Below are 22,560 nucleotides of genomic sequence, written 5' to 3' on the forward strand. Positions count from 1 at the left end.
TCGAAAGCAGCCCGTGGTCCGCCGCTGTAGTCAAGTAATTGCTGTGTTCCTCCGCTGAGCCGGAGGTATGCGGGTTCGATCACCCTCGTGGCGTTCGCATTCTGACGGCGGCTAAATGGTAGAGGCCCTTCTGTCGTGTGATGTCAGTTAACGAACACTAGATGGTCGGTCAAAACTTCCGGAGTGCTCCACTATGGCGTCTTTCGTAATCACTTCGTGGTTCTGGAGCGTGAAACCTGAGATATTATGACGTGAAAGAAGTTCGCAGCGTGAAGTAATTCCGAGAAAGCAGATAGGAGGCCGCTCATATCTCGATACATCACATCGCTTCGAGGAACAACACGTCCCCCGACTTCGCGTTTGATTTATCGCTTGCCGACTCGATCTCGAGGTGCGATAAGAGCCGAGATGGGGAAGAAAAAACGAAGTATAGGAATAAACAGTCTAAAACAAAACAATTATCCCTCTAAGCGCACATACTGTGCGGCACAGGAAAGCGCGCTCTCATTCCGTCGGGCATTCTCGCTTATCGTCGTCCTCGCGGGATCGTTCGTCGTTTATTTCGTCTTCTTTTCGTTCCTTTGCTTCGCGTCTTACGCGTGTCGAGTGGGTGCGTAGGCGTACGAATGCGCATACGCGTCCGCGCGCTCGAGGAGAAATACGCACGTGTGTACGTACACCAGGTGCACGTGACCACGAGGCCGTCCAGCTGCGCGTTGCAAGCGGATCTACGTTGTCGGAGACCGCCTCTGATCCGGGGCGTTTCTGCAGCCGCAGTAGGAGCTCGCTCGGTGGGATGAACCGCGCGCCTGCCATCGGCAGTCGGCGAGATCCGTATTGTTTCTGAGCACGCCTTACATCCCTCACGCGTAAGCGAGCCGCGTCATGCTGGAGCAAGCGCTCTGCACAGCGTTTTTTTTTTTTGTGAGGGAAACCTTTTGCTCGTTGTTTACATCTCTCGTGAGTGAACCTATCTGCCCGGGTCACCTCTGGGTCCGCGCACGTTGAACGTAAGGGAGAAAAAAAAAGAGTGGGATGTGTGTAAACACACTCGGTTGATTGTTTTTTTTTTTTTCGTCGCTTAGCGCTTGTGGACTACTCCTGTTGCTTTACTTTATGTTTTTTCTCTTAGTGCTTCTAGAAAAGTTCCGTTTGCCCGGCGCATCTTGGCCTCTTGCGCCCCCCACGTACACGAGGGGTCGCTTTCGCGGGTGGGAGGGTAGAGAGCGTGGGCGTTTCGTGTCTCGCTGCATGTCGTGTCGTAGCAAACCGCGGCATTCCTTCGTTGTAAAGCTTTTTCCAGGGACTTTACTCCGTTGATAGTTGGAGCGACGCCACGCGAGCCGTTCAGGATAGAGGGACTCGCTGCTATTCCAGGTTATTACTGCAGTTAGAAGGGGTCGTGGCTGGTTCCTTTCAGGTCACCTGATTAACGATCACTGCCAACGTGACAGCTAGTAAGCGCGTATATTGAACCAGCTGTAGAAGGAAAAGGTCGCCATGTCGTTGGTGCAACGTAGCTTTACTCACTCTTGCATTGCCAAGCTCCGCTTAACTAACTGACATCTGTGGCAGTGAAGTCTGCTTCACATTTGCTTCGTCTCTATAGTGTGTGTACGACAATCGCGTGACGACATGACCGTGACGGCATCACGAAGACAATGTGACGACGGCGGAGCGCGATGATGGCAACGCGGTAAAAGCTGTGATGGCCGCGCTGTTCAATACGGTGAAACGACGACATGACAGTGAAAGAGTGAAGGATTATGCCAACGCTGCGATAATAGCGGAGTAGAGCTTGAGTCGGAGCTAGGTCGCATCGGCGTATTAGCAGGAAGGGAGGTGTTCACACCCTGCGCGTGAAATCTTTTAACTCGAAAGTGTTTTATGCCGGGATCAATCAAGACTTCAGTGACGTATTTCCGTAACGGAAATGACGTCGAATAAATGTACTTAGTTAGATTTAAAAAAGAAGTTTTGTAAACGGACAACCGACCTCTCTGTCCGCAGGAAAAAATGGTGAGCATGCTATCGACTGCGCCACGGCCACAGACTCTGACAGCTTTACAAATGCGTCGTTTATATTTCACAATTTCCTTTCGCAGTGCTCCTTGTCAGCAGGGAAGTGTCTCCCTCTTGGAGCGATAAAGGAAAGTAATTCATCGTTCCTGTGACCTTCATGGTTAGCGCCTACAACGCGTGTTGCTATGCGTATGTCCCATTTGACGTGTTTTAAACAGAAGTGGAGCTTTCTCAGCGTCTTTAAACACCACGACGTTTTTTAGACCTTAGCGCAAGCGTCAGCCTGGTTGGTCTCGCTTGTACCGTTCATCCAAACCAAAAGTAGCTCTGCGATGCGCGCTTGCCTCACGTGGCTGCAAGATCGCGTTTCTCGCTTGCGCTTTCTCCAAGAAAAATCGCGGTCGGGATACAAGTTTGACACGAGGCGCCTATAGCCTTTCCCTCTACAGTCCGGCCATGGTGTTCGATCCGATTTTAATACTGTCCGAATCCCGCGCGTCCAATATTCACAGCTCTTATGGCTATCCTGCTTCATCCTCTGACTATTCTGTCACCGTTAACAACTATAGCTACAACAGTGGTTTGTTTAACCATTGATCATAGACGTTAGTCGTTGGAACGGAGATGTACTACCAAGCGTCAACGTGTGTGCATCCACAATAAACGGTGCTACAGCTGCCAAAGGCGAATATACAATGTGCAAACTGGGCTGTATCAGTGTACAGTAAACATTCAGTTACCTCTGTAAGGACACGTTTTACATTCGTGTTTTATACCCATTCCATTCCAATAACGGGTGGGTCAAACATGTTTTTTGACACTCACGCACTCGTACGAACACGTTCACGCGTGCATAAATGCATGCCCCCCTCCCCTCCCCCCCCCAAAAAAAAACAAGAATGTGCGTTTTGGCTTAATCGCCTCTCTAAGCTCCTTGCTTAACACGCCACCCCGGTTCGTATCTCTTGGCATCGTGTTCGGGGACATACACAAAGGCACCATTAGCAATCATGCACCGGCTCTCACTGTCCGTGTGGTTGGCTGCGCGATCGGCTACTGCGGCTGTTACATAAGCCGCGGCGGTGTCGTTCTGCTGTGCTACAGTCGACGACTACGTTCGTCCTGCACTTTATGGCGGGGGCCTGCTGAGCTCTATACCACATCTCGACTCTGCTGGGTGGGGTAATCGGCGCAACTTAGTCGTCGCCTTTTTATCTGCCGATCCTCGAGCTATAGCTCCTGGGTATGCCTAGCGATCCCTGTATACCGTCCTGTACTGCGCTGCCCGCTTACCTACGGCGGCGCGCTCACTCGGTATAGGCGTACCCGGTGCCTTCGGAGTTGTTCGAAAAGGAGTACCACCCGGGCCAACCCTGTGTTCCCGCTGTGCTTGCGCTGGGCAGTGACAGTGTGGATGTGTCGTGTGTATATCCCCACTGCACCGTTCGCTCTTTCGAACTTGAATACGCGGACATCGTTCTTCGAAGAAAGAAAATTAATCCTCGTGGAAATTATAGCGCTATAGCCTCAGCGGAAGCCTTATAGCAGCGCGGAAGCCTTATAGCGCGATTAAACTATTACCGATATAGTAAGTATTGCGTGATATAGTAAGTATGCACCAGCTGAGAGTGTGCATACTATGAAAGCTCTGTTTCAACAGAACTGCAGCCTTCTGACCAAAAGGTCGTAGGTCCGATCGCGTGGTCGCATTTCTACGTAAGCGAAATAGAGGTTTGTGTACTGCGCGATGTTTGTGCACGTTAAAGAACCCCAGATAGTCTAAACTGCCGTTGCCCCGCACTATATACGGCGTCTCTCATAATCATACCGTGGGTTTGTAACGTTCAACACCTGATATTATATTATCAGAACTGCGAGCAACGTTAAAAGGGTGTTTGGTTCATCGTTAACAGGGAATACGAAAAGCGCCACCAATAGTCTTTTGAAGTTGCTTTGAAGCTGCAGCTGAAAAGCACTAATGGTGCCGCTTGCGTATACGATGGACATGAAAATGCTGCATAGGTCCGAGCGCTCAGATTTGGGTGCACGTTAAAGAACTCCCAAGTGTGGGCGATATTTCCGGAGCCCTCCACTACGGCGTCTCTCATAATCATATGGTGGTTTTGGGACGTTATATACATCACGTATTGTCATTATTTGCACTTCTGTATAGAATCTCCTATCCGGTTTGTGTTCGCCCTAGTTGTACAGTGGTTCCGATGCTGGACTGCTGACGCAAAGGTCGCGGCTTCGATCCCAGCCGCCTCGTTTGAATGGAGGCAGAAGGCTTCAAATCTGCCGGAACCCTTCACCTCGTAGCCATATGGTTTCGGTATGCACGCAAACCCTCAGAGATTGCTGTTATAATAACCCTAAATGTGTGAACGGAACAGCAGGTTAAGGTTGCCTTGACGACATGCCTCCTAATTAGGGATAAGAAAGCAATTATTGGTACGTATATATTGACGTTGTGCATATTTGTTTGTTGGGCTGACAAATTCTGTGGAGCTGGTTATCCGCATTTCCGTTTTGAGAAAGTTTCGTTTTCGTGCAAAGCTGTTGCGATGCTACTGCAACGTGAAAAAACTCACGTGGTGCTGAGTCCATGTCGTGACATCTCAGCTATGATTCGTTAGACATTGCACGCGTGAATATTGCGCTGTCGTGTCCCAGTGGACGATGCGTTCTGTGTATACCTTTGTGTCGCAACGTAAGACAAAGAGTCCTGCATTTTCTCCTCAGTCATACTGAGACGTCGTCAGAGGTGACAACCCGAGATCTGCATTGAGCTCGCGGTCAAGCGGTCGCTCACGCGATATATTCTCATCGTTTAGGCAAGACAGTGTTTCCGGAAAGCGGCGTTCCGTGACGCCGTATACCATTCATTCCTATTGGCGCGAAGGTCGATCAGCCCATGGAGGGAATTCGCTCGTTGTTCTCTTCCCTCTGTCAGCGGCACTCGAGTTCACAAGGCCGAATGCACCGGCAGCACTTCAATGCCCGCACAAGAAACACTGCCCGGCGTAAACGTGGACTTCGAGCCTTGGGTGCGTTCGCTCGGCGCTGTTGCCACGAGTCGTCGGATCGACGATAATTCAAAAAGAACAAAAAAGTTAGCTGGTGAGCTAGGATTGCGTAGCAACGCATCGCCGGCGAAGAGCAGAGAGAGTGAGTCGAGTCAGGAGTGGCGTCGGAATGAGCCAAACGAACTCTATAGCACCGAGCACCGTTTCCTTCGTTCGCATGTAAACCGTACCGATTCACTTGTAACCTATTATTAAACTTCTCAGCGCGAAAATTTCACACAACGAACACAAGAGACGAGGAGAAGCGCAGTCCTCGTCTGCGCTCTTCCTCGTCTCTTGTGTTCGTTGGTTGAAAATTTCGTGATGCGGAGTTTAATAACGGATTACCAACTAGCCCAATCCCACACTTCCCTTGTGACTCCAGTTCAATACAGTCTTCTTTAAAATCGAACCTTGCTTAACCCCCTCATTTGATCCTCGCTGACACTTCCGATCAACTGACTTGACCACCAGGTTTTGCGACACTGCGAGCAAGTCTTTACACGGAAGTTAAGGTTATAAACCATCGCGCAGACACAGAGCTAGGCGCGCCGTGCCGCCGCTGTTCCCATGTAAGTCGCCGGGGTGCCGAAGACGAGCCGCAAGAAGGTGGTTCACGGGACTGCAAGCTGCAGTTGCGCCAGAGTCAGAAGATGCGTTGGTTGTGCCGGGAAGGGCGCGGAGCTTGGTCCCTCGTATACCGGGCGGGCTAAAACAAAATCAGCGCGGGCCCGCGGTTGGCGGCCCCATTAATCCAGCCCCCGTCGGCTACGACTGCGGGGTATATAGATGAGCTGCCCTTCGAAGAGCGTGTACGTATATGTATACCGAGGAATAAGGAGAAGGCAGCGCATCTTACCGCGCAGCCTGTGGCGATTTCTCGCATGGCGCCGAGGCCCTCCTCCTTCGAATGTGCGCTTGTGTGCATGTTCAGTGTGCCTGGACGCGCCCTTGAGGTGTACGCCCGCCTTTCGACACTCTTACTTGCGTGCAGTACGCTTTCAGCTGATCATTACGCTTCGACAGTGGTATCCGTGACGTGCACGCGTGACGCCCTCATGAACGACACAAGTCTTGCAGTCATTCGATGTTGCGCCGTGCTGCAACATTGGTACGTATGGTACACTCGATGGTGCAGCACCGGTCTTGCGCGCAATACCATAGGCTACACGAAGAACTGTGCGTCAGGTGTTGCTGAACAGCGGGCCATAATTGTTCCAGTAACGCGAATCAAAATGCGACGTCCACTGCAGCAGCCACCTTGTGTCCCGTGTGGCTGCGAATGGCGCTTTCTGTCTTGTATATTATGCTGGCTTAAGGCATGTCTGTAATAACCAATCAACGAACAGGCACTTCTTTTTTTTATTTTTCGCTTCCTCTAAGCCTCTGCCTATGGCGTGCAACATGAGCGCCACAATTCAAGATTTCCTTGTTACGACCGCAATACGAAGCTTGCATCGAGACGCACCTTCCATCGTTGTGCGCGCAACTAAAGCCGAACCCGGTTGGTTCCCATACAGGCGTGCTCTCCATTGGCCCCTGTAAGCGTGGCCGAAAGCGACCGGCTCCCGTCCGATATAACGTGTACGGTTGCGTGGCGCGCGCTTCGCGGCGGTGAAACGCAGAGCAGGGTTCGATCCCCACCCGCTGAGCGGCGAGCTTCTGGGAGTGGCCCGTCCGCCGATATTGCTCGGCCAGTCGAGATACCCTCGCGCAGCCGTACGCCTGTAAGACCGAGGTGCACGAGTGAGGCTGCGGAGCCGTGATATATGTACAACGACCGACGGGACATCGGGGTGCGTGTAGTATATATGCGGGTGGTATCCTTCTTCCCGAGTTCCTCGCTCACTGCTGCTTGCTTGTCTTCCATTGCTCGTGCACGCATGCACAGGGATAGCGCAAGAACGTGTTATGTTGCGTGCCTATAGCGGTGGCCACCGCTGCAAGTAACGTTTATTTCCTTTTTCTGCCGTCGGTGCGAACTTTGCATACGGTGAACGTTGCAGGGACCGTCCCATGCTTTTCGAGGGAGCGGTTCTGTAGTTTTGTGACCCGCTGCGAGCGGCGCCGCTTTGACACTAGCGAAATGAAATAGAAGCACATGTACATGGCTGCCGCTCTGTGGTAATCCAGCTGTACGGTAGAATTTCGGTGCTGCTGTGAAAGTGGCCGCCACGTCCCGCGCGGAAAGTGAAGTACATTCGTTCGAGTATGGCGCCTCTTGCTTTCTCTACTGTCTTGCATGGGGTGTGCCGGCCGTGCTTTTGCGGGGTCTGCAAGTAAATAACGCTTGTGACTTGTCCTTCCTATGGTTCGCGTGTCTTGCAAATTCGCCATGCACCTGCTGTTGTACGGGTCCTTTGCAGCCATGGTCTGTTATATGGGTCTTTAGTTAAACCACTGCATTGGTGAGAAAGCGTGTTCTATAAAGAGTGCGCGCTGTTGTGCGCAGTTCAACAATATTTCTAGCCGTTCGCAACAAGTGTAGCTTACGAACCAATGCGAAGTTCCCACTGTCTGAAGTACCCTCTCTTTATAGAGGCCCCGTCCTTACTCCCTTCAGTGGGTGGGGGGGGGGGGGGGGGGGGCAGTTGTATGTCGTCGCACAGAAGACGGCTGCTATTGGCTGATCACAGCTGGCAGTCGTGGCGTTTAGATCAGGTGCGCATCTGGCCACGAGTAGTCGCCAGCTGCCGCGCTCTATAGTGTGCTAAAAGTTACACTAGCAACACTAGAGCGCACACGAATAGCAGCTGGAGAAAGTTATCGTTTGGCGGCGCGCCGCTGACGCAGCTTATTTGCCCCGTGCCGTCCCTGCTTGCGGAAGTAGCTTCTGGCGTGTTCGTCGGCATGAGGAAAGAGAGATGAGCGCGTCCCGCATATCCCTGCAACCCGGCTCGTTGTTGGTATTCGAGAAAATTTCTGCGGCGATCGATCGATTCGTGATCGATCGAACTCTGATATACAGAGTTCATTCAATTATTTTTCGGAGAAGCGGTTCAGTATGCCACAAAGAAAGGCTTGTTTTGCTGCACCGCCTTTTATACACGAAGCAGTTCACTGACTTTGGTGTTAGCGCTGCTCGCCATGGATTTCGCGGGTTCGATCACTTGCGCGGCTGCTATATTTCGATGAAGGCGTCCATCCTTTATATACGATTTCGATTTTTCTATAAGCGTGTAAGCGTGTTAAAACAAGAATATGGAATAATAAGTAGCAATCATAAAAGGGGAAAAATAAATATATAGGGACCTCGACGCACTTGCGTGCAGACAGGTTCTCTGTGACGTATATATATATATATATATATATATATATATATATATATATATATATATATATATATATATATATATATATATATATATATATATGTGAAGCAAGAAAAGTGGGTGAAAAGATAACTTGCCGTGGGCAGGATCCGAACCTGCGACCTTCGAATAGCGCGTTCGACGCTCCACCACTAGCTACCACAACAGCTATCCCCCCAGCCACTTCATTGGGTATCTATGTGAACTTAAACGTAGAAGTGTATATATATATGTGCGTGTGTGTGTGTGTGTGTGTGTGTGTGTGTGTGTGTGTGTGTGTGTGTGTGTGTGTGTGTGTGTGTGTGTTGTGAAGTATTGCGGTTTTCGGTGTGACATCTGCACATGGCCCCCCTCTCTTTGGATTCTCTGGATGATCCGCTCTGCCTCGGCACGTGCAAGGAGGCGGGGAAGTGAAGCTGGGTCGAGTGCAGGGTTGCAGCCCGCCCTCCTCAGTCCGAGACACGAGCAGCAGGACGGCGAGCAACATCTTGTTAGCACTTGGCTAAACACGCCGCCCGTCACCCGACGAAGTGTGGGCGCGTCAGCCGCGCTTGAGTGCCTCGATGTCGCGGGCTCGACACCCGCTCTTCAGCGACACGGGGGAAGTCGAGCGGCCTCGCGGAGGTCGCGACTGGAAGAGGCGAAGTCGTGTCTGGGTAGTATACTCGTTTGGTATTTTCGGTTTTGCGAAACACGCGATTCTCGGAAGTGTTGGAAGAGGTGACGCGTCTTTTGCCGTACGTAACGGCCGCTTCCGTTCCCGTGTTTGGGCCTGCGTGTCTCCTTGTGCCGGTCACAGTGGCGTTCACTGTGGCACTGGTGCGGCTGTGCTCTTCGCAAAGCGATCCGTCTCTCTTATAACAGCTGGGATCGTGGACACGGGTCATTTGTCGTGCCGTAAGAAGAGCAGGGTCGATGTTGTACCCTCGACCCTGCTCGCATTCTTGCGGCTTCCAAACTTTCTCGTTAGGAGCGCCTATACAGCTGTATGACTTGTCTCCGCCTACGAACCTAGTCGGTTTTAGAACGCCACTCCGCTTTAGTCTGCACTTCCGGTCGTTCATGCCCGGTGACACCGATGGCTGCTTTGGTTCCGTCCGCACTGTGACAACGCGGACAAGTTTGTACTCTAGTTTTTGTTTGTTGTCCTCAAGAAGAAATTTCCTTGGGTGGTAGCGTTACTGTGGGTGACTGAACGGTACAACCTACTTGTTTAGTATCTGAATCTTTTGGGCGCCAGTTGTATCGTAGGCAGTTGACATACGTTCTTTTTTTTCATTTAAAATGCTTGCTTTCTTGCTAGCTTGATTAGGTTAGTGGGTGTTGTTGTTTTTATTTTGTGTTTTTTTTTGGGGGGGTGTCATGTGAAGAGTTCCGTTCGCGTATCTTGAACATTTTAAGTTCGTTGTCTGTATACGTCGTCTTGCGGTGCTACTCGTAGACTACTAATGCGCATCGATATGGATTCGTCAAATCGGCCGCCTGCCGACAGCGATACGTTACCCAGCGAGTTCGTGTCATAAATCGTTGTCTAAACGTATCTTCGCCATCCAATGGTCGACCAAACAAGCCGATGGACATGCAGTCTTCTCCTCCCACACCGGTGCGAAAGATGAATGGAGCATCGTTAGTTGTAGCGGCCGATTTGTGCGGTGCTATCATTATCTAAAGACGGCTGAGATCCCGCGCTCTCCTTGGCCTATACGGCTTTTCTCGGAGGTCAAATGCAGTCCGTTATTTTACTGAAGCGCTCGCCATCCACGGCTATACTTGTATTGTCCCACGTGTCCCATCAGCTCCGTCCTCCGTCGGGAATAACTAGAGCTGAGAAGTGTGCCGCCTGTGGCTCGAGGTGGCCTTCACGAAGGTTTGCTCGTTTCGCATCGGAATGCCCGTCATGCGATTAGTGCAATGTCGAAGAGACAGTCGCCCAAATTCTGTGTGTGTGCCCTCGCTTCAGTGAACCGTGAAAAGAACTCTCAAAAGTGTTCGATAGACTTGACAATCGCCCATTGTCGGAGGGAAAAGCCTTAGGTCACCGGCTGAAACCGTTCTCGTCATGGAAAGCTCTGAGAGCGTTGTTGCATTTCCTACGGACAACTATAGTCTCACAGAAAGACTTTAAGAAGTGTGGTACAATATTGTTGTTTTTTCTTCACTTCTTTTTGTAACTTCTCTCTTTCGTCGTCTTTTATTCCACTTACCCCTTTTCCCGTGGCTTAGTAAAGCCAGCCAGTCTGAGAGCTGGCTAACCTCTCTGTCCTTCCTTTTCTCCTCTCCTCCTCCTCTCGTCTTTCCATCAGCGTTTGGTGTTCGTCCTTTTCCCGCAGGTCCTTCGAGCAAGCGTCTGAAGAAGTCCGACCTGATGGCCACGCTAGACGCTTCCGGTCAGCAGCCTGACGCCGACTGGAACCTCTAGCTTCCGCGGAAGATATTTCTTCTGCTGTACACACCTGTACAAAGTGCCGCAAACAGGTGAGCGATCGGGACAATCTGTTTAGGCCACGCAACCGACTATTGTTGCGGCTGCCCGAAAGTTGAATATAGTACCTGCAGCGTATCACTCTGGCATTACGTCTCTGGGCGAGTTGAGGATGTTTGAAAAAGTCCCGTGTGTGCGCGCGGATACCTGTATTTTATTGGTGACAATGAAACAATGTCGCTGTAAGGTCTCATCTAACATTTTACTGCTTCAGCGTGATTTGGACGAATACCACGGAGACACACAGAACACAGACGGTCTCCGTCCAAATTGTGCTGAAGCCTATTCGAGTATGTACCAAAGCGCCCAAGTCGAAGTGCTATTGCGAATTTCTTAATATCTGCAGAATAAGAAGGTTGAGTCTGACGTGCACGCTGATTGCATTAAGCTCGCGTCGTGAGCTGCCAACCGCATCTTAGGGTGCAAGGCTCAATTAGAAGCCATTGAAAGGCAACGCTTTTGTGCTAACGATATAATTTAGGTTTCACCTATAGTATAATGACGCGCAGATGAGTGTGGTGATTCGCCTACGGTTTCTGCGCGCGATTCATCGCACTCATGTCAGCCGGGAAGTTTTCCTACTCGCGTGTGAATCAAATGAATCATCAATAGGGCCCGTCGAAAACCTTACTTCAAGTAGAGCTCTTTCGATCTTTCATCCGCTACCGACGTAAGCGCACTGTCTACGTACCTTTACTGCTGAGAAGCTGTGTGTATAACAACTTGGTGCACGCACATTGATCGGCCTGATCAGGACGGATAATAAACGTAAAGCGAAATCCACCCAACATTTTGTTTGACTGCTGATAACGTCGGCTGTTTGATTAAAAATGCAATCTCCAATACATCGTATGTGCATTATAAACGGAAATAAGCCCGGATGAGAGCAAATGACTCGTCCTCCAGCGCACGCCCAGGTAGGAGTTTCATAAACACTGTCTGTTGGGAGTAAAAAAATTTTCTCCCAAACAGATCAGAAGTTATTTTTATATGTTCCTTTCTTCACCAACAGAACGGGGTTTTCGGGTGGAGTTCGGGGCGTGTTTATTTATATCCGTCGGCTAATTTTTTTCAGGTAAGTATGGGAGTAAATGTTTACATTCATTGATAAAAAAATTCCGCACCCGCCTAATGCGCTAACATACACGTCCGATTTCATTACCGTTGAAGCACAAAATATTTGTCACATGTACCCAAACATACACACACCGTTCGCATCATATTACAACGCTCACCCTGACCATGGCGCGCCGCTCGCACTGCGTAGCCATGCTTCAATCGCCGAGGATATTGCCGCGCGCATCTTGTTTTCACTTTCGTTTCATTCGGTTTTCGCCCACAGAGCTTGTCAGAAATTCTCAACGCGAACGGCGCCTCATTCAACAAAGTGACAGACCTAAACGAACGAAACGGTTCGCAGTTGGTTCCTGTTAAATGCAGTGCATGGGCGGCTGTGTGCTAGTTCTGTGCGCCTCATGCCTCGAATGGGCGCTCGCCTTCGCGTTAATCGTTTGGCAGCTGTGGTTGCATGGTGCAGAAGAAAGATATTAAACTGTTATTCATTGGAGCAGCCTTTATTTTTTTCTGTGACATACATTCTTTGCTTCCCCGGCGGCTGGTGCTAGCTCGTAGAACTCTCCATGGCGGCTGCGGTTGTAGTGCGATTTCGCTACGTCGCGAGCAAGGCTTTCTCGCCGCAGCTGGTGAAATAAGTGGTGACACTTGAAGGATTCCCCGTCGCCAGCGGTCCGGCCATCGCGTCGCCGGCGCAGCTCTCGCACCGGCCACTGGCCAGCTTGCTGCCGATGTCCAGCGAAGCCTACTCCGTATCGCTTCGATGCTGTAGGCGGTGAAACTCCAGAGGCAACCGTGACACAATAGGTTATTTTTGTTGCTGCTGAAAATATTCTTCGCCATTCTCTGTAATTCGGCACATCGAAGCGAGGTATTCGCGGCGTTTCGGTAAGGAATTGGACCGACGACCAGCGTGGCTCAATGGTGCGAAAGTCCTTGACACGTTGTCACAATCGGCCATTGTAAATCTTCGCTGCACTGATAATTTTGTTGTCTGTCGACAGATGCACACATGGTGACCCACACAAGGCTCGGCGTGCTCGCCATACACACACTCACACACACGTCACGAACAAATATGTTTTTCTTAACTTCCACGGGGAGTTTTTAACCATGTGGCCTGGACCTCCTTGAGAAGTTTAACAAGGCCATGTCGTTCTGACCTCCACATTAAGCAAGGGGCTTTACAATGTCATGTGCCGACTTCACTCCCCTACGAAGGAGTAAACTCTTGGGGCATCGGAGTTTTGAGGGATCATACGCTGGGGAAACTCCCATCGAGGCTGATGTTTGTTTACGCACCTCCGCGGTGGTCTAGTGGCTAACGTATTCGGCTGCTGACCCGCAGGCCGCGGGATGAAATCCCGGCTGCGGCAGCAGCGTTTTCGATAGAGGCGAAACTGTTGTAGGACCGTGTGCTCAGATTTGGGTGCACGTTAAAAAACCCCAGGTGGTCGAAATTTCCGGATCCCTCCACTACGGCGCCTTTCACATAGTCTTATGGTGGTTTCGGGACGTTAAATCCCACATATCAGTTTTCGTTAACAGTGTGCTATGCTGCTTTGATACCTCTGATCGCGATTTTGCGTAGGAAGTGTAAGCGTAGGCATTAAGCTAAATGGGACTTTTTCATAATTTGGAGAAAGCTTTCAGGTATGGATATATAGTTTAACCAACTTTACATATACAAGCGGTATAATTATGAAAGTGCAACTCAAACAGCCTTTTTGTTTTTAGCTCGAATGGCATTTATTTGGCTATCTCACAGCACAAGTTCTGCAGCTTTTGTCTTTTAATCCGCAGGACCACCCCTGTGGCGGAAATTTCTGGCCGCTGTGCGCAGGCTGTGGCCGCTCGTACGTCAACGAGTGGCTGTTTGCGGCCACGGGTCAAGCATCTCGTCAACGCTGCTCCAGATAGAGCGGAGATGTCTGTCAACGACATGTTCTTTCAGGCACCGACAGGACCCACGAAAAAAAAAAAACAAGCACGCACAAAATAATGCTGGCACACCTTTTTCTAGCCATCGCCCGGCGGAATTTTTCATATATAGGGACGCGAAGCTCGAGCACCGCACAAACGCGTGCATTGATTCTCGTCGCAAGATCATCCTAGTGGTTGCGGACGTGGTCAGGCCACATCTGTTTGGTGATACATGCGAAACTGGCGTATCTTGAATTAGATATATTATGGTAGAAATAAAAAGGTTTTATATCTTTTTCTTTAGACTTCAGAGCTTTTCTCTTTTTTTCTCTCCTTTTCCTCATCTCTGTTCGTCAGACGTAGCTCCTGACTGAATGAACGTTTACCTTTGTTTGCGTCAGTTAGATTTTAGAGGCGTTTTTAGATGCGGAAGCATCTTATACTCGCGCCTTGTAGTGCGCCGTCCGCGCCGTCCGCACCGCCTTAGTTGAGCTAATTCATTACGTCTGATCCAATAATCACTCGTTCTCTGCTACTGCAATATTCACGCGTTCATCAAGTATAAGGTTATTTGTTGCACTTCAAAAGCATACATGTGTCTGAGTTAAAACGGTCAAAGTTTCACATTAAATGCACCAGGAAGGTAAAGTATTGGTACGGAAACCAGTAACACAAACATGAGCTTGTACGGTAAAGTTAGCTATTTAAAACCTACGCGAGCGTCGGTGCACACTGAACCATGCCTGTGTATTCAGGCATGTGTCTAACTCTTGTTACCAGCCACTAAACTGTTTTAGCGGGATGGCTCAGTGCTCTCCTATAGTTGAGTACGAAGTACTCAAAATCGTTCAACATATTAGATGCGGAAGCATCTTATACTCGCGCCTTGTAGTGCGCCGTCCGCGCCGTCCGCACCGCATCTCGAACATTCGACAGCTGACGCGCGCGCATGCGCCGTCGCGCCGTCGCCATCTGTGCCGCGCGCGCGCTTCTCCTTCGAGAACATTCGACAGCTGACAGCGCATGCACCGTCGCGCTGTATATATACTCAAGGTCGGCGCTCGCTCGCTCAGTTGCCGCTCGTCCGTTGGTTCGTCGCAATAAATAAAACACCGCCCTTTCGCATACGTGCCGTACGTGTTCACTCATTTAACACCCCATTTCACAACCACGTTAACCAATTTAGCCATCGACCCAAGTAAGTCGCAATTTAACACCCGTTAACCAATTACATGCTTCCGCATCCTCCTCAGTGTTCCCCCGAGGGAAGCTGCGGGCAATTTTTTTCGAAGCCACCTGATTAGTTTTCTTGGCAAAGACGGACAACATTAAATTGTAAAGAATTCACGAAAGTAACACCTTAGAAATTTCGAAAATCTTTAATTTACATCCCCAAAATGGACCATAGGCAAATCAAATATAACTTTGAAACCTTGAAACTCAGGCATGATCCAAGGCCCATGCAACGAATTCGCAAGGCCTTTGATAAAGTTCTTTGATCTGGTCTGACCACGAAGTCAGCGTTATTTTGCCGTTGATAAAGTTTACCTTCCTTCCGTGTAGAGTTTAGCACCGTGGTACTGCTCTGCATGTCTTCGCTTCATGAACGTTCGCGCTGCTTTTTGTGTGACAGCTCTCTCTTAAATAACTTTCCTGGCAGATTCCGCTGGAGCAACGAAACTTAATAATACCGTTAAGGATTTTACGTGCGAGACCCACGACAGGATTACCAGGCATGTCGTAGTGGTGAGCTCTAGAAGTTTCAACCATATGTTGTCCTTTGAAGGGATACTGGATACAATAAATTAGCGCTTGTATAAAACTAGAACGCTTAGGAAAACAGTTGCAGCTCTGAAACATGCGAGTCCGCTTGTCAAAATGTCGGCTCCGAAAACCACGCCCCATTTTCGAATTTTTCACAACTTTAATGTCGTATTTTAAATTTTTGTTTTCATGTTATCGTTATTTTCCTTTCCTCGTTTTTAATATCTGTTTAGTTTGATTGATTTTTATTTATTTTACTTCTTATAGACAACTTGCGCGCAGGAGGCAGTAAAAAAGTGCCAAGCACGAACAGACAACTTTTGTGCGAAACAGGAATAGTAATGACTAGCGCAAATAAAATGTCGAATGTGCAGAAGTGCCAAAAAAAATTACGTTCGGAGGCCTTGCTGTCTCAGATGTGCGACTGAAGCATGCTTTTACTGCAACTTTCGCTCTTAAGAGGCTCTAAAACATCATCAAAGGGGTAATTACAGACCAACTTTAACGCGTGGTGGCTCACTGCAGCGGGTAAGAGTAGAGTGCCTCGACGCCAGCTCCTCCGCTCAGTGGGGGCGCGCGCATTGAGGCACCTTAAGATAAGGGTTGTGTTTCTCTAAAGCTTAAGTGAAACAAGCTTACTTCTGTTTCACTGAGAGAGGAAAAAAAACTACTGAAACGTGTATGTATACCTAAATGTATGTGCACGATTTGATTCTCACAGATAATGAGTATGCGGTTAGATTACTCAGCTGCTTGCAATACATTGCCACGGCCTTTATACAACTGAAAGCAGCTTCGCGTAATCGCCGAAGAAGACAATGGCGTGTTGTTTAATAAAATGTACAGGAGTAGTGGCGTCTTGGAAGTCTTCGAAATTTTCAATTCACATCGCCACCAAGCATGGCACCGTCCGATTCATCCCCTGAAGTGGGTGGTGCCAAGACGTGTGGAAACCAACCAGTGCCAACCAAGAGATCTTGTATGGTTTCGTTCATGACAAATTGGTGGAAGTGCTAGGTATCCACGACTGAAATCGGTCACTAAAACGTGTGTGCTACGTGCCGAAAGTTGCATCGGGCTACGCAAACCTATCGGTCCAACAAGGAGGAGGAGGAATAAACGTTTATTTTTCGAAACTGTGTAGCGGGGTTTCCGCGTCCACCTTGGGTGGGATGTCTCTTCATTCCAGGAACCCTCTGGCCTTCGATTCCTCCTTAGCCCTGGCGACGAGACGTCGTTCTTAATCTAGGTCCTCCAAGGCGAGCTTGGCCTCCCACGTTTCGAGAAAGTGTTCGTTTTCTTGAACAGCGTCGCAGGTATTTGGTGGAGGCGATAGGTCTGTATGTGTATTGCATAAACACTCAAGGATCAGGTGGGCCAACATGTCAGGTACGGCGCAAATCGGGCAAACACATTAATGTAATGTTTGGTACAATCGGTGCATTAGTATGCCGTGTGTGTATCTGTTGCTCTGCAGTCTTCTCAGTATGGTGCTCACGTCCTCTTTGTTGAACTTCGAGTGTGGTGGTGGATACTCTCTGCGCGCTAGCCTATGGTGTTGCATTATTGCAGAGTAAGTGCTATGTACAGACTTAGCCTGCGCGTACGCAGTCCTGGCATCTAGAAAGCGGGAAGGTGTAGCCCGGTAGGCGTTATCGCGGGCCGCGGCGTGAGCCGCCTCGTTTCCCTCCAGCCATTCGTGCCCAGGAACCCATGTCATGCAGGTGAACGGGATCGGAGTACTTCGGTGCTTCAACATCTGGATTGCTTGGGTAGAAACACGACCTTTGCTGTAGTTTCGTATGGCTGCTTGAGAATCTGTAAATTCCACAGCTGCAACCAGGCACGTTGTGGTACCTGGGCCAATTGCCGCCTCCTCTGCAGTTTCTGGGCTTCGGGTGAGTACTGTAGCAGATGCGAGCTCTTCGCCCCGAGAATAAACGACGCTCAAAGACTATAGGCGTGTCTACCAGGATACTTGGCTGCGTCTGTATATATGGCGTCCGGATCTTCGCTGTGATTTCGTCGTGGAGCAATCACTCGTGTCTGCTTTCTTTCCTTGTGATGTGTGGGGTGCATATTACGCGGGATTCGTGCAATACAGAAGGATTCGCGGAAGTTTGTCGCAATCCCTTCTTTTCGGTACGCGTCCGTGTCGCCTATAAAGGTTTTTTTTTTTCTTACAGTTCAGCCGTTGTAGCGCTGATCTTCCAGTGGGCGAGAGCTTTAGCCGTTCTAGCTTGCTATAGCTCTGTATGCTTCGGCTAGTTCCTGCCAGGCATTGTGCCCGCCCATCTTCAGTGGTTTCACAGTGGAAGCCTTGAATGGGAGCCCTAAAGCGATTTCGGTGGCCTTACGAATCATGATGTGCAGCTTCTCTACCTCTACGTTCTTCAGGGCGAGGTAGGGAGTGCCATATAGGTCATTCGGCCAACAAGGCCGAAAAATTTGCCCTCAGTGTCCTCAGCCACGCTGAGAACGGAGGGTCATCGTTGGTTTCCGCAGTGATGAACGTAGTGCTCCGTAATGGTAAAGTAATGCAATCAACTAAAACACGTGGCATCGTGGACTGTGCATGGTGGTTGGCAGGACCAATCGCTAGTTTGCTGGAGAAAAGTCGCAAGCACAAGGAGACAGTGACGAGGCGTTGTAAAATGTAAGAGTGGTGCCAACCAAGAGATGTGTGGTTTTGTCTGTTACAGTGAATCAGTGTAATGGTGTTGTCTCATACAACATAAGGGTCATTGTAATATATATATATAAAGAACTTATTTTTGTCAAATGTGCCTTGCCATCCTTGTCCCCTTAGTGCTACACCTGTGTTTGTTTCGTATTCGTTTTAAGAGCTTTGGCGTTCTCAGTTTGGCGCATACGGCCTGCCTCCTACAGCTTTCTGCAACTCGCGCGGTGTGGCACTTCCACCGGCATCAACGCACTTTTGACCGAGTGACGATGGCACGTGATGACCTCGTGACATGACATCATGATAATGACATGACATGACATCACGATAATGCGAGGAAAAGCTCCGCGGCTACAAAAAAGAACCTCCTAGTTCTGAATTGCCGGTGGTAAACTAGTATACGACGGATGTATGTTTGAGGCACCACAAACTCTGCAGTGGAGAACAAAAAAAAGGACAGGAGAATACCATTATTGACCCTCTCTGGTGACTCCACACCTCCCGTTGCACGTTCATACGCCGTATAAACAAAAAGACGAAACAAGAACGAGCAAACCACAAACAGGCAAATGATGAAATAAAAGCAAAGAAAGTTAGAACTATATGAAGACACGGCGGGAAAAACAAAAGGGGGATGTGGAAATGACTGGCAAGAACGGGACGCGGCGGTGAAAAATTCACGACTGCTTCCTCGTGTTCACATGATTGTGCCTTGTTCCAGAAGACCCAATTGTTCATTCATGGGGCTGACACGGTATGCACTGCAGTGCACTATAGATGCCCTTCGTTTGCCCTTAGCCACAGGACGAACGAGCGAGCATGAGCACCTTTCGGCCCTCATGTCCGCATGGCCCCAAAGATGTGGCATCTATATAGCGTTTGCGCAAGACAAGTCTGAGCTCGCAGGCATATTTAAAAGCTATAACATATATTTAGGCTTCCAATTTGCATTTGAGGGGCTTGTGAGGTGAAGGGAGAAGGCGAATTAAGTTCACGTTTAGGAGGAACGAAAAATAAACCCGTCATGGTATGTGGTGGATCTCTGGAATTTGTGTGCCTTGTCGTAGTTTAAGCAGTGTAATTATACGACAGCAGTCTAGTTGCATGTCTAGATCAAACCACAGCCGGCAATAAAACCGCGCGGAGGTAGAGTTAGCGCACTTTCGCGCTCATATACGCGTGAACTGCATACGTATGTTCGTGTTTGCGCACTGCGCACTAATCAACTAAGCGATTTCATTATGTGACACCGCCGCACCGTCGTAGCTCATCTCTGGTAGTCTCGAGAAGAATAATGGTAGGCGTGTAAACGACTTCACTGATTCACGAAAAAACGTGTGAGAGAAGATTGGTTGATGAGAAAAAGGAAACAGTACAGTTATGGGCCCTAAGACTAGTTTCTGTAAGCAACTGGGCGCCACCATTTTGGGCTATTAAGCCTTCTTGTTTTCTTTTGTATAGCGACATTCATTATTAAGGCTATGGAATATCGTGTGCATCATACCAACCAAAACACTGCGTCTACAGTAACGTTGTTTGTTTAGCTGTTAAAGATACAAAACACAATGACTAACAGCCCAACACGACGGCACTCAAACCCATCCGTTAAATTGTGACCCCTCGCAATTTTCGCGACCCCTCTGGCCCAGTGCACTGTCCGTATTTGTAGCTCCGATGGCTAGCTGTACATTCACGTGCCCGCATCGCTCTTGGTGTTCTGACCCTTGCCACGAGGGCTTCGGTTTGTTAGGACAGTGTAAAAAGACAGGAACAAAGTCGGCTTTGGTGTTTGGTCAAGAAATGCAGCGAGGAGAGGTCTTATCGCGTGTAATAAGGAAGATAATAAGCGGTGTAGGGCACAATGTCATGTCCACGAGAACATATTGAGACGCGATGAGCGTTCTGGTGGACGTTGGCATATAGCTTCAAAACAAAAAAATGGGCACGAATATATGAATGAATCAACTTCTCATCGTTCTCATAGAAAGATTTCCGTGTTCGGGTTCTGCGTGAATTTAAGACGCGCGCAGTTGACTGTAGACCAAAAACTCGTCGAAGGCAACTCAAGGCAGCAGGCGCTCTGATGTACACAGATGGGTTGGCGTCAAGTTACAAATGACAGTTAAAATATTAAGTAGCAGTGCGAACAAGCATTAAGAAGAGCCCTGAAGCAATATTTTTGTAACTTGAAGGAGCCGTGACTAGCGCATGTAATGCAGTCCTGCACGAAGGGTTGGCAGCCAAAAACGGCATTATTATTATTATTATTATTATTATTATTATTATTATTATTATTATTATTATTATTATTATTATTATTATTATTATTATTATTATTATTATTATTATTATTATTATTTTGACGGATTGGCCGGAAATATCGTTTCGTTCTCGCGATAATGCCCGGGTGATCTCGTTTAGATTCCCGGATAACGGAGCTGGCTTTTTGCTTAAGGTCATCTGAAAGCCGCCGACAATGGGAGCTAAAAGCACCTCATGCTCAAAAGGTACGTGTAGAATTAGCAAATAGTATATTTGAATAAATATTTGGGTTTCAATATGATAACGTTATGAAATCGGTCATCACCTATGATAATCAGTGACACAGTAAGCTGATCAGTCACCCTGTTGTGTTGAGTCGACCGCATCATTACAGCAAAACGACGCCACCGAGTTCAATACTCCTGCACACGTGGTAGCTTAAGTGCACTGTGGGCGAGTACACTTCACTGTAAGTGTCATTTGCGCGCTGTCACTCTAAAAATTAGGGTCACTCGCTGCAAAGTGCACTTGCCCGCAAGTGTGTTCCACAACCTCGCTTTGCTGCGACGAAGTGTGTAACCTCGATACGAGTGGCTTGTACAGAAATACGCTGTTATCAAGTGGAACTCATACTGTTTTTAAACCACTGTTTTCATTATAAGGAATTATCATCATCATCATGTAATACATCATCATTGACAAGTAATAATGTAAGTCATAATACGGCGAAAACTCTACAGGGGATCAACTGCTACCATAGTGGTTCATAAAGAAAGCGACACAATAACAATCAAGAAGGGTGTAAGGCAGAGGGACACAATCTCCCCAATGCTATTTACCGCGTGCTTACAGGAGGTATTTAGAAGCCTAGAATGGGAACAGTTAGGGATAAGAGTTAATGGAGAGTACCTCAGTAACCTGCGCTTCGCCGATGACATTGCATTGCTGAGTAACTCAGGGGACGAATTGCAACTCATGATTACGGAGTTAGACAAGGAGAGCAGAAAGGTGGGTCTAAAAAGTAATCTGCAGAAAACGAAAGTAATGTACAACAACCTCGGAAGAGAGCAGCGCTTCCAGATAGGTAATAGTGCACTTCAAGTTGTAAAAGACTACGTTTACTTAGGGCAGGTAATAACTTTTAGGATGACTGCCAGTTGGGCGTGTTGTTAAAGGTTCATGATGAAACAAGCGCAAAAAACTCACACACTCAGAGAGGACACAGACAAAAGAGGACACAGAGGAGGACACACACTCAGAGAGGACGCAGACAAGCGCTCGTCTGTGTCCTCTCTCAGTGTGTGAGTTTTTTGCGCTTGTTTCATCATGAATATTTACCAACACGCCTACCTGGCAGTCATCCTAAATGTAATTTCTAGTACAAAGGGCCCTTTTCCATGTGTTAACACCGCCTTCCTTTCTAACCCTGCCACCATCACCTCGTTAATAAAAAAAAGCGCTTGTCTGTGTCCTCTCTGAGTGTGTGAGTTTTTTGCACTTGTTTCATCATGAAGGTAATAACTGCGGAGCCGAATCACGAGATTGGTGTAACTAGAAGAATAAGAATGGGGTGAAGCACATTCGGCAAGCACTCTCAAATTATGACAGGTAGATTGCCACTATCCCTCAAGAGGAAGGTATATAACAGCTGTATCTTGCCGGCACTTAGCTATGGAGCAGAAACCTGGAGACTCACAAAGAGGGTTCAGCTTAAATTGAGGACGACGCAGTGAGAAATGCAAAGAAAAATGGTAGGTGTAACCTTAAGAGACAAGAAGAGAGCAGAGTGGATTAGGGAACAAACGGGGGTTAAGGATATCATAGTTGAAATCAAGAAGAAGAAATGGAAATGGACATGGGTCGGGCATGTAGCGCGTAGGCAGGATAACCGCTAGTCATTAAAGTTAACTAACTGGATTCCCAGAGAAAGCAAACGGGTTAGGGGGAGACAGAAGGTTAGGCGGGCAGAGGAGA

At 48.6% G+C, this 22,560-nt stretch overlaps 1 protein-coding gene across 1 annotated transcript in view; it reads left to right on the top strand.

The window, feature by feature from the left end:
* The window catches only part of LOC119173332 (putative RNA-binding protein 19), a 93,392-nt gene extending 79,210 nt beyond the window's left edge, over positions 1–14,182 (top strand). The window contains exons 27-28 of the mRNA XM_075890366.1: positions 10,729–10,873; positions 13,758–14,182. Coding sequence (XP_075746481.1) covers positions 10,729–10,817 — 89 coding nt within the window. The 3' untranslated portion in view covers positions 10,818–10,873; positions 13,758–14,182. The remainder of the gene's footprint in view (positions 1–10,728; positions 10,874–13,757) is intronic.
* Positions 14,183–22,560: the final 8,378 nt, after the last annotated feature.

The sequence above is a fragment of the Rhipicephalus microplus genome, chromosome 3 (genome assembly GCF_043290135.1).
Source record: "Rhipicephalus microplus isolate Deutch F79 chromosome 3, USDA_Rmic, whole genome shotgun sequence".
Lineage (NCBI taxonomy): Eukaryota > Metazoa > Arthropoda > Arachnida > Ixodida > Ixodidae > Rhipicephalus > Rhipicephalus microplus.